At 35.2% G+C, this 13,149-nt stretch overlaps 1 protein-coding gene across 1 annotated transcript in view; it reads right to left on the minus strand.

The window, feature by feature from the left end:
• LOC149417748 (C3 and PZP-like alpha-2-macroglobulin domain-containing protein 8) overlaps positions 1 to 13,149 on the minus strand; it is a 445,592-nt gene that overhangs the window by 115,614 nt on the left and 316,829 nt on the right. The window contains exon 11 of the mRNA XM_089639401.1: positions 12,491 to 12,660. Coding sequence (XP_089495527.1) covers positions 12,491 to 12,660 — 170 coding nt within the window. The remainder of the gene's footprint in view (positions 1 to 12,490; positions 12,661 to 13,149) is intronic.

The raw sequence follows: 13,149 nt of genomic DNA on the forward strand, positions 1-13,149 counted from the left end.
TTAGCGAAGATCGTCATAATAGATATCCCATTTTAATCCATTCACTTAAATAAAACCTGTGTGGTTTTTGAAACCTTTTGAGCCGTAGGTATCCATCAAAATGAAACATTACGATATGAAATATTACTATTTTCTATCAATTCCATTGTGCACCCAACATCCACTCTGCACTCGGCCTCTAATTCAGCAACGCGAACATGTTTGTTTTCTGAAGTTTATTTATGAACACCGTTTTAGTATTGCCCGTACATGATTTAATTTTTAGTGTCACTTAGAACAATAGCGCTTTAACTCCAACTTAATGGAAAAATCAGCTTTTACCTAACGTTGACAAATATGTTAGAAATATCAGTGCAATAATGGTTTATGGCCATTATTTAGCAAATTTTTTATAAAAAAAAATATGTTTTTACTCTTCCATAAATCAATACAGGTTTATTTTTACTATTAAAATACATCTTTTACAGATTACAGATTTAAAAAATATATATCTACCAAATTTTATCTAATGAAAAATATTTTTAGGTAGGATTTAATTGCTGTGGTTTTAATTTGTTAAATAAATTAAAAAAAAACAACAACAAATCAAACGTTTTTTTTATCAAAAAGCATTCAACAAAAGACTGTGTTCGCGCAATATATATGGGATTGTTAGGTATGCATCCACAGGCTTAAAGGACAAGTGTAATGTCAATACCAAATCCTGCAAATGTCCTACCTACCTTTTTACCCATCCCAAAATGTCACCATATTAAAAATATTGTTGCGACACATGTGAAATCTGACAAGTGGTGTCAGTTGCTTATCAGAGTTCGGAGTGATAATTAATATCAGACAGGGCGAATATACATATATTTTGTGAAGTGAAATCAACTAATACTCCTGGAGACGTGTGATAGTCATCAACGGGTGAGTCCATCTTTCCTGCATTCCAATCTGGGCTTATCTTGTGCTCCAGAAGCCCAGATTTATACCTTTGATTATTGCACTGTCCATCGGGTTTGTCGGATGCATATATCGTCCCATAACCTATCATTCGGAGTAGTTTGGGACTGGTCCTTTGGGCGTGTGGCATATCACACCACCTCTAAAATATATAGTGGAGTCGCAGCTTCGCGACACCAGACTGTTTTTCTCGAAACTTACATAAATAGAGTTACACCAATATTATTCTAAGTGACACAGGTTGGTTTTTAATTTAAATTAATTCATTTTTGCCTGAGAAAAATCACTATTACATGATGTTAGATTTTTTCCCTCCAAAAATATCAGTTTTTGAGGGGATGTTGTGAGGCTGAAGGTAAGTGGGGAAGGGAAAGAGGAAGGTGGGGAAGTACCTGGCTATTCAGATCTAGTCACTAAACACGGCTAAAGCCATTTGGAGCAACGTTTCAATTCTGAATGGTGGTCTTACACCAGGGCGATACTGGTAGTATCTTCCACTCTGGAACGTGCCGCAAATATACTATATATATGTATACTATATATTATTATTTTAATTAATTAATTGTGAAATAACACAAATTAATCAAATAAAATTTATTTGCGCACGCCGGGTAATATTTTTAAATCGTAATATTTTATTCATGTTTGAAACAAAATTATTTATAATATTTTGAAAATAATGCAATTTAGTCTCAGCTGACCTGTAGGTTCTAACCTAACCTAACCTATAGATTACTGTCTGATATTTCTAATGCGTATAGTTAAATGTATACTTTCTTTATTATGAATTGAAATGCAATGCGAAATATTGCCTGCTGAAATGCACCCCCCTCTATGTGATATCAACGCATCTTCCTATTCATCACTGTCAACAAAATCGTTCCCTGTAAATCTCCGTCCAGTCGGGGAAGTTTGAATCCCCCATTAACTATTTCCGGTGAGAGCCTTCACATCCTTCTTCTGGCGGACAGTGACTTCCTGCGACTTGTATTGCGGAGGTAGTTCAACAGTCAGTTCGATTAAAATTTTTATATTATTTACAAGCAAAAAAAAGACTGCAAACTTTCAGTGGTCATATTCTGAAACTATTTTAAATGTAATAAGTTGATAAAAACCTTTTAAAATTTCCCGCTGCTTTTTTGCTTATGGAAATACGAAAAATTAGCTAACGCTAATATGTATTATTGTAGTAAGGAATCATTGATTTGTGTGATATTTTATTTATTTAGTGTTCTTCAAAAGTACTATCCTGTTAAACTGAAAAGTACCATCCTATTAAACTGCAAAAGTACTATCCTGTTAAATTGCAAAAGTACCATCCTGTTAACTGAAAAAGTACCATCCTGTTTAAATGCAAAAGTACTATCCTGTTAAACTGTAAACGTTCCATCCTGTTAAACTGCAAAAGTGCTATCCCGATAAACTGCAAAAGTTCCATACTGCAAAAGCAGTTTGTCAACAGGATGTTAAATAGAGTGGGCCGATTTTTGCTATTCATAATTTCGTTTGGTGCTAGTTATAAAAAGTTGTTTTTGTACAAACATCAAATAATACAGTTTAAAAAAAATCTACAAATATCTTCAGCCTAGAGGTCTCTGAAGTTTGAGAAAATATTCGATGTTTTAAGTCGCTTGGTAAAATATTCAGGAACAGTTTATTGATGTTTATTTATGAGATACTAGTTAAATAAAATCAATATCTTTGGTAGAATTATTATTACCACTTATTAGTTATATGACACTAAAACACACCCGCCCGCAGTCACCCACCCCGCCCTCGCATGGGCCGCGCGCTGCTCTGTATTTATTTATTTTAGTGAGAGAAAAATATTCCGACTGTCGGCAGTGTTGATATACCGACTACGAAACAAATAGAAAAGAGGAAGAGAAAAGATCTTACCAAAATAAAAGAACAGGTTTGAAGAAAAAGCTTTAGAAGTTATAGACAGTGTATCATTGTCTTTCACCTCAACATCAACATCGTCTTCTCCGATCGCAAATCAAGTAGGCTCCATAAGACTAACAACACTGTCTTTTACATTTCTCTCCGAGATCTGAGAAAGGTTCGGGATATCGGATCGAGCTAGTGCATCAATCGATTTTGCGATATTAATTTTTTTAAACATAATCACAAAGGAAAATATAATAAAGTAAGATGCAAAAATAGACTGCGTCGCTAACGTCTGCGTACAAGCGTACACCATGAAAGCAACGACTTGGGATAAAATAAGTACATTATTTTTTGATGGCTGAAAGGACAAGAGTTTGGTTTATACAAAAAGGATACAAATATTATAAGAGCACGATAGTTGAAGAACATGTATCGTTAATCGTGGAACCAGGCTCTCATTTCTTGACGCGTGTTACCCCTACGTCAAGCACTGCCGTTTATATAACCAAAGCATTAATCGAATATTTTGCTAGTCAAAATATTTCAATTGATCATTTAAAAGCAATTGGTTGTGATGGTACAAATGTTAACGCGCGCCCAACTGGTGATGTGATTCGAATGGTGGAGAAACACTTGAATTGTCCAGCACAGTGGCTAATCTGTCTTCTTCATTGCAAAGAGCTGCCTCTACGCCATTTGATTATCAAGATGTTGTACAACTACTGAACCTCGTTCTATTTCCGGTCCCGTAGGTTCGGCTCTTCATAATTGTCATTATTCACACGTACAATATGTTTCAAACAATAATGTGGAGTACTCGACCGATATCCTGCATTCTTATCTAAGCACCAATCAAAAATATTTGCCTGATATTTTCAAAACAGTATCCAGCGGACGTTTTTATCTATTGCCAGAAGAATCCTAGGGGTAATTTCAAATGCACGGTGGCTTAATTTTTTTATATTTTTTTTTATATTAACTCCACACAGGAGGCCATGAAGAAAATAATTTCCTTCAGGGCCTATGTCATCTTTGGGGAAGGTGTGTGGAGGGTCTTTTTGTGGAGAAGAAGGAGTGAACATGGGTCTTGAAGAGTCCCATGTTGTAGGAGGGAGGAAACACAGAGGCCGGCAGTTCGTTCCACAGCCGAGCTGTTGAACTTAAGAACGAATGTGACAAATGTCAACCGTGTACAAATGTTGGGTGCGCGTTTGGCGTGTATCCCGACTACGTATAGCATTCGTATCCTACGTTTATATATTGGAATCGTAAGGCCATCAGAAAATTTGGTTATATTAACCACGTTCATTGTGAAGGCGTACGTTCATATGTGGTTTGATATAAAACAACGTGGGTCATGCTAGGATGGTGCGAGGCATACATTTAACATGATAAACTATTCGCGCTATCTTCGGGACGAATTATAATCAATAATTTGTAGGATTCAACAAAGTCTTAAAGATTGTACATGGTTCTATAAAAGAAGTGATTAAATATATCAATAGTACCCCCAAACTTGTTGCCCAGATCATCCATCCTATTGGCTAGTGAGTTTGTCTGATAGTTGGTTGTGTATATATTGCAAAAGAATGTTACATTTTGTCATGTGTTCCTATTCGGAACGTGGAATTTAATAGTGGCAACGATGGCAGGGCTATTAATTAAGTTAATGAATCTGTGTAACATACCAAGATCTGATATCAGACAGCGTTACTAGACGTTATAAGTCCCGAGGAAAATAATTTCCCTCATGGCCCAAATCATCAAAGGGAGGAGAGGAAGATCTGAAAAGTAAAAAAGGTAATCTGGGGTTAGTATTTCCAGGAGGGACAGGCGTTTGAATTCATTCCTCCCACTGCCGTGCAAAGTGATCGAGTGGGTCGAGAAAGTCGTGCTGAAGAGGTGAAAAGTTCTCCCTCAACCAGTCATAGCAGAAGCATCCGCCGCCAAGACCTAGACAACTCCCTCGCCCCATGAACGAACCCGGGCACCCCTACCAACTCACCAAATGTAGCGAACCACTTGGTGTGACTTATGGCAAGACTTATTTGTCGCCCACCTTAAATTATAAAGTGTGGAGTTTAGGAGCCATGTTTTCAACATATATCTGAATCTAGTTGTTAATTCACTTTTTTTATAATATAATTTGGTAGCATGTTATATATTATAGAGAGCAGGGTATTTACTAGTTATCAAATTTATTAATCAGAGAAGCAAAGAAAATTTGATGGGAAATTCAAAAAAATATTTGATTTATATCCAGCAAACTATAAAAAAATGTGTTCCTACCTACAAGCTCTCCTGAGCACGAATACAATTTTATTTGATGATAATTTTCCTATAGATTTTGCTATGTATATATTGCCATATTTTAAACCTTTAGCAGAGCATTTAACTTTTTAAGAAAGTGTGTATAAAATCATTTTAAATTCGATCCATTCCTACTTTTATCTCTACATAGGCCTGGTATATCAGTCAGTCCGTATCCTCGCTACGTGCAACATTCCTCGATCAAATTTAAGCGGGCTAAATAGGCTGATTAAGCCATGGTGAGCCGCAGAATAGTTCTCTTTTAAGACACCGAGGCGGTAGCAGTAACAAATATGACATTTACGTGATTAATTACGTACTATCATAATTTTATGAGTATGGACATGGTATGGAGGATTAATTATATTCATCAAGCGATGAGAGATGTTGATGTTATTAATTGATAATCAATCTAAAATAGACAAATAGTATGGTAAGGTATTACAAGGGGGATTTTTCAGCGATTGGACAGTGTTTTCAGCGGTTTTTTGTCATAGTTTCATGAATAGTGCACTGACTACAGAAAAAAAAAAGAAATTCAATCAGCACCATGTTGATTGAAATGGGAAACTTTGTATTTGACATTTTCAAAGCTCTCGATCTCGATGACAGTAGAGAGCACAGATGTACCTCTCACGTAGACAGTAGGTACTTTGGTTTTAAATGTGTAATTTTACTAATATTGAGGCTTCCGACCTATACACGGATTATGAGAGTGTTTTAAGTATGCCGTACGACTTTGAGTATGTTGACTGTCTTATGTCTATGTCTATGTATTGTGTGTCTTCGTATTGTAGTCCCTTAAAATGTTTTTCTTCTGTATATATTTGATTGTGGCTTCTCATTATATAATTCATATTGTAAACATGACGTGCTATCAAACTGCCTTTAGTAGATTCAAACAAAGCCTAGCTTTAAACGAACCGCTATACCGGGCCTTAGAGGCACAGACTTTAGATTTACCTACAGCAAGTAGGTATGGAAAATGGAAAATAGGTAAAATGTGAAAAAAATAATAAAAAACTTGAATTTACTGAAGCATAATCAAGCCAACAAATTTATAGTGTTTATCTTTCGAGAGTATTTCAGCCAACGGAAAGGTCAAATCAAAGAGGTTAAATAAAATCAATGGCAGCCAACGAAGCGTTAATGCGAATTCACTCAGCAGTACTCATCTGAACATTTCCTCAGAAGTTCAACTCAGTTCTCTCAAAGGGATGAACGGTTTTATATATCTTGTATTTCATGAACATTGATTTTTATATTGCAAATAACGCAGAACCGTGAAAAATCACCAAATTTTATAATTACAATTTTGAAAATGATAATTACTTAAAATAATTGTCAATTAAAAAATTATATTATAGGTGTATATATACCTACCTTTTCGATAGTCTGAATCCATCACACAACCAGTTTCAATTTTGAAAATGACACTTAAATTCAAAGCAAATTTTATTTCGTTGAACCAGATTTCACGGGGACACACAGACAACCAAAATTAGTATGTTTGATAATATTTAATCCATAGAACTAAAACATAAGCAATACTGGTGTTGGGGACGGACTCAGGCACCGTCGCACCGCGGAATACAAGAGGATTGTAATTTCGGATAGGCCGACTTACCTTTCTGCTCTTGCTCTTGGTCGAATAAGGGGGCTCCGTGGGGCTCCGTAATCAGACACAACTTAGGTGTTGACAGGACAATTTCTTCAACTGAACTGAACTTACACTAAGTCGGCATAGAAAAGGTAGGAATTCAGTAGATGGGCAACACTAATATTCATCAAGGAAATAAAAAAAAGGTTTAACGATGCTAGGTGCCAACAACTTGTTAAAAAGAAGTTATAAAATCATTAGGAAATTCTTAGGTACTTGTAATTCATTAGGAAAGGATTTATGAAAGCAAAAGCCCTTGCAAGCGACAAAGAGATGAATTTTCATCTGAGTATTAATTCAAAGGCATTTTTTGATTAAAAAATTTTAATCAGCATTTTTTTGCACAAAATTCAATATAATATTTTCCGTTGTCTGTGATGTGCGTTATTCCTACGTGAAATTATTCACGTTCAATGATCTCAAATTTGCTATGAGTTAGTGCTAGTAATTGTCATTTTGAAAAATAGGAACTGCTTGTGTGAAGAATAATTCTTACAACGCCTCACACTGTACAGACAAGGGCCTTCTTGTGAGGTGTCACATAAAAAAAGACAAGCGACAAAGTAAGTAGGAACTAGGTACCTATAATACAATATTTTTTATCATCTTTTTCATAATTCTAATTAAAATATTCAGTGATTTTTAACGGGCTTGCGTTAGAATTATTTGTAAAAACAAATACAATTAATAGCTAAGATTACTCGAAATAATAACTTTAGTTGAAGATAAAATTATGTTTGAGTGTTTAAACGTACACTTCAAACCCTCGGAGTTGAAGCACGAAGTGAAGGACTTGTTTATACAGAATTCTTTTCCCAACCTTCTGAATTGGAGAAAACAATAAATGGAATATACACAGATTTTTTAGAATTCTACCATCAAGTACACTTTAGTACCAAAAATAATATTTCTTTCACATCAAACAAGTTTGACAGCCTCCGTGTTCGAGAAGTGAAGCTCTCGACTACGAATCTGGAGGTCGCGGGTTCAATTCCCGGCGTGCGCAGGTAAATTTCAAATAATTAATTTGTGTTGCTTCACAATTTTATTAAAAATAATATCTATCCATAGTACTAGTAGGTAGGAAGGACACGGTATGATATTGTTCTTTAAACGAATCTACACGTTTATTCTGTGATTTATAAAATTTACACACTTGGCCTTGAAAACAGGAGGAAGGTTATTGTCTACAAGATTTCAAGATATCACTACCACTGCACTTTACCACCTTAAAGCAGAGTTTTTATACTTCGTCGTGAAATTATGAACGTTCAAAATAAAAGGAAAATAACCTTTTAGACCTAATATTGGAAAAAAAAACTCTGTGAAAATCCCGGACAACGCCGGGGACTACAGCTAAGATACTTGAGGTACGTTTAAGAGTGGAAGATATTCTCATATAATATGCCAAAAGACTTCAAAATTTGCTTAAAATGGCTTTAGCCGTGTTTGGTGACCAGCTTTTAATAACCAGGAAGGTACTTTCATCTTTGCCATTTCTACGTCTCGCCACTACCTTCAGTCTCACGACATACCTCAATTGAGAATGCCATAGTTACAGTGTCTCTAGACGGTTGGGAGCAGTTGGGACTCTTGTTGTAGAACACACAAGATAAAATGCTCACCATTTACCAATTTGCTTCAAGTTCGCATTGAGCACTTTACAATAATATTCATGATGAAATACTCAAAATCGTTCAAAATAATTCTAAAATCTGCTTACAAAATACAACGGTTTTGCGGTTCTCATTACTTGGCTTGTCTGACAAACAATGGTGAATTTCGAAATAAATTTATTTGATTTCTCTCAGCTGTCGGTAATAGCACAATAGAGTGAAAACATAATCGGAAATATACAATAATAATCTTTTGTTGTCAGTAATAATACGATTTCAAGAGACTATTGAATAAAATTAGGAATAACTTGTCATTTATTTGATTGATTTTCCGCGCAAAGTAAAATTACACCTAAAACATTATTTATCAAGACACCTGACGAAATACGTACTTACTAGTTAAGTGAGAGATATAAATTACAACAATGGAAACCTACACAGGAAACAGCCTTAATAAAAAACGTAGTGAAAAATGTATTGAATTAATGTAAGTGACCCTTTGGTAATTGAAACGTGAAATAGAAACTGACATAAAATAGTTCATGGAAAGATATATACTCGTACATTACTTATCCCGCCAAAGAGGGTTTTTATCTGTTGCACAAACTTGAAATAATAATTATTTTTCTTCGAATTTTGGAATTTTTCGAAGGTGTTTAAAATGTTTTCCATATATTTCTTAATTTTGAAAATACCGTAAAACAAATACTATTTTAGAAACTATATAAAATTAGAATTTAGATTTGAAATATACTGTAATGTGTGTACCTACACATTAATTTATGTTATTAAAAACATTACTTTCATAAAATTCGTATAAAATTCACGCGGTAACAGCAAATTCAAAATAAAATATCTGATATAGCTTTTGCAATAACATTAAAAAAATCACAAAATGATATTATTAATGTATTAAAACTGGCAAAAAATAACACAAATAATAGTAAATAACATTGAATTTTATTAATATAATCGAAATTATGAAAAAAACGCGCTTCACACATCTCAAACCACCAATCAAAACTGTCATTTGACGGCATCCGTGGTCGAGGGGTAAGGCTCTCGACTGGTAAGCTGGTGGTAGCGGATTCAAATCAAATAATATATAGTATATTTGTAGTACGTTCCAGAGTGGAAGATTCTCTTAATATCGCCCTAGTGTCAGACCACCGTTCCGAATTGAAACGTTGATTGAAATAGCTTTGGCCGGGTTCGGTGATCAGACTTCTCCACCTTTCTCTATCATATCTCCTTTCCTCTCCACTACCTTCAACCTCACAACATACTCCAATTTGGGATGCCAGAGTCTCACTGGCTCCAGACTGTTGGGAGCAATTGGGACTGTTGTGCGGTTTCACATTTTTTTTAAATGTTACTCATTTGCCGAAAAAATTCACCAGTATGCCAAAATTTTGCGAGACATTTTTATTAGTAATGATTCAAAATAGAAATTGTACAGTATTTGTACAACGTGTAACAAAAATACTGTTAAACGGATTTGTAGTGATTTTTGTTAGTAAGGCTATAAGTGTTTGAGGCTCGGTTATCGGAGAAGCTGTTAAATGAAACTATTTGATAAAGCATGGATCCGCAACGTCGCAATGCCCATGCGTATCCTACTTCGTCTAATATTCTGTACACTATTAAGTATGAACTGAAATGGGCCCTTCCGATAAATCAGTCTGTGCGGTGTATAAATTATTCATTCCACTTCATGTCAAATGAATGCCACATGCTTCGGGAGAAATCATAATTGTTAATATGTATCTTGATTGATACACAACATATCCCTCACACATCCCACATGAGAGACGTAGCAAATCCATCACTAACCCAAAGGGTTTACATAACAAATTCGTAGAACATAGTGCATGGGTGCGTGATTTGAAATTGTATGAGTGTGTAATACGTAAAATTATTCAAGTTCAATTAAACTATAATTTTCTAAATTTGAGATTATAAGTTTAAATTATATCAGACAAGCAATTAAATAGGTACCAAAATTATTATAATGATTAATAATTCTTGTAACATGTATTTGTTTTGTTTAAATGTTTGATAGACTTTTTCAAATTTACTAACATTTTAAAGGTAAATTTCTTCTTTTGAAACTCAATAATCGTGAGGTAAATTAATATTTTTTTGTAAATACATTCAGCTTTCCAAATCCTAAAATTATAATATCTTTTGATTTTTAACGGGCCTGCGCTAGTTACTCATATTTTTGTTGCGGTGAATTCTAAAATATGATCTTTCAATTATGCAATTCCATCAGCAATATTTACGTGCACTCAAAAAAAATACGTGCACTCAATGAACATGAATGATAGACTGTAAATCAATTAAAGGGATACGAAATGAAATGGTGTTTGTTGGAATTGGGTGAAATCGCGTATGGGAACAATCAAACTATGGACATAAGGAAAACAGGACGACCAATCACTTACCAAGAAACAGCACACAATACAATATTATGAGTTCCACCGAGATGCCTTGAGGTAATTGTGTCCACAAAAAAACGTATGAATACCATATAAGTACACGAAAAAAAAACAAACAATTTGCTTACAGTAGTACAATCCTCCTTCGATTTTTCCAAACAAGCGTTCACGATTTTGCAGTATTCTTACTATTGTTCCAAAACACTTTCCCAGCAAGGTGATAGTTAGGGATCGGTATGAAATAGAAAAATGACATTCTGGTAGGAACTAAGCATACTCTCATTTCAAAACCAAACAACTGTAGCCACTTGACTACTCACGTCATATAAGCTATAACTGGAACATGAGTTGAGTGATTGGCGTTCGAGTTGGAAATTTCTCGCCCTCATTTCACAACCTGTCTGCTTTCTACCAAAACATAAAAAGACATAACTTTGAATTTTAATACTAAGACCTATGAACTGATTATAATGCTATAAAGCCAATGAATTCACCTATATTTTAAAGTTTATTCTGTAGTCTTATAATTTATAAAAAAATATTTAAAAACGTAAATGCTCGAATTCTGGTTGTCAAAAATGGCATATTATGGGCGTGCGATCACTCAAGACTTTTTGCAAACTTTTTTTTCAATGTTGGTTCAAATTTATGTAAAAAGTAAATCTTTAAACAAAAATGTAATTAAAGCGCAATACCTCTACACGAAGATGTCGTCTCCCACCCGGCATGCCGCTTGAAGTCCCGAAAGCCCTTCTGGGCGGAAGGAGAGAGGCTCCTCCGACTACCTCTCACCCCAGAAGATAGGTGGAAACTTGAGTGGCAAACGGCCAACGTGGGAAATGCCCATCTCATACAGGACCCCACCGAGAGACAGCCTGGGTTCTCACTGCCTCGCAAAACCTGGTCCGCCATCAATAGGTTAAGGTGCTCCCATAGCCGCTGTGCCCACATGATGCACAGATGGGGCCTTAAAGAGTCGGCGATGTGTGAATGTGGTGCGGTGCAGACTACCGAACATGTGGTCAACGAATGCCCGCTCCATTCATTCCCCGGCGGGATTGATGAGGTCCACATGGCGACGCCTGAGGCCCTAAAATGGCTCGCAGATCTAGATGTCCCCCTCTGACCCCCCACCATACGAAAGAAGAAGAAGAATGTAAGCTATGACACCACAAATTAATCGATCATACCTTAAATTAATAACGAAATCATAATTCGTTTAAATTGATGTAGAAATGGGACATAGTAAAAACACACTTCCTCCTTTTGATATAAATAATTAATTAAAAAAATGTATACAGATTCGACAGTTGTATTTAACTGACTAAATAAAGCAAATTTAATAAATTTGCAAGTTGAAAAATTATGACATCTTTATATTCTTCAGCACATTAATATAAAAAAGTCAATAAAAATCATGAGACATGACAAAAACGTAATACACAAACATTGAAGAAAATGTCCAGCTTAAACAGATATTTGCAATAATATAAAGCGCATTCAGCAAAAAAAATTTCCAAGACTATCGGACTCTCTAAGAAGTGGTTATCTCCCATCTAATGTGAATGTCATCCAATCTTGAGGTGATATTGTTAAAAACTTCAATCCATAGTACGAATGTCTCCTACCTGGTCCAATGATCGTATTTCTCCTGCGCCTCGGTGCCCCCGATGAGACAGACGAGGCTGCCCGGCTCTGCCGTGACGTGTATCTGGATGTCCTCTCCATCGTCCGATAAGTGGGAGGAGGGAGAGGGACGTGGCAACCCGGGGGGGTGCATCTCAATAGCTACGCTTATCTGAAAAGAAAAAAATATTTAGTTTTCTACAAACAACGCTATTTTTAAAATACCGAACGTATGCGATAAGATGTTTAGCGCGGTGTTGTGCATGTCGAAATACATATTCTGTGTAGGCGACAGGCATTTTCTAAAACTTCACTGGAAGAAAATGGGCCCAAATAAAGCATTTTTATTTTATTTTATTGGGAAAACAAAAAGCTAAAATATTTTACAAGGCATGGTAAAATGTGTATAGTTATTAAACCAATAATAGGTTTTCACTGAGGTTTCTTAATTAATAGTGAATATGATTAAGTGTTAAGTGTTTGCTGGGATGAGATAGTGGGAGGAGGAGAAGGGGATGGATCTAGTCAGTTGAGAATAATATGTATTGTGTGAATGTTATTTATTGATTTAAGGTTTGAAAATATTAGGTGCTGAGTTAAATAAGTCGACTTCACTGTTTGAAACGTTAAAAATGTATGAAAAACGATAAATAAATGTGTT

Source organism: Hesperophylax consimilis, chromosome 14, assembly GCF_061612785.1.
Source record: "Hesperophylax consimilis isolate HC1 chromosome 14, BYU_Hcon_1.0, whole genome shotgun sequence".
NCBI classification, from domain to species: Eukaryota; Metazoa; Arthropoda; class Insecta; order Trichoptera; family Limnephilidae; genus Hesperophylax; species Hesperophylax consimilis.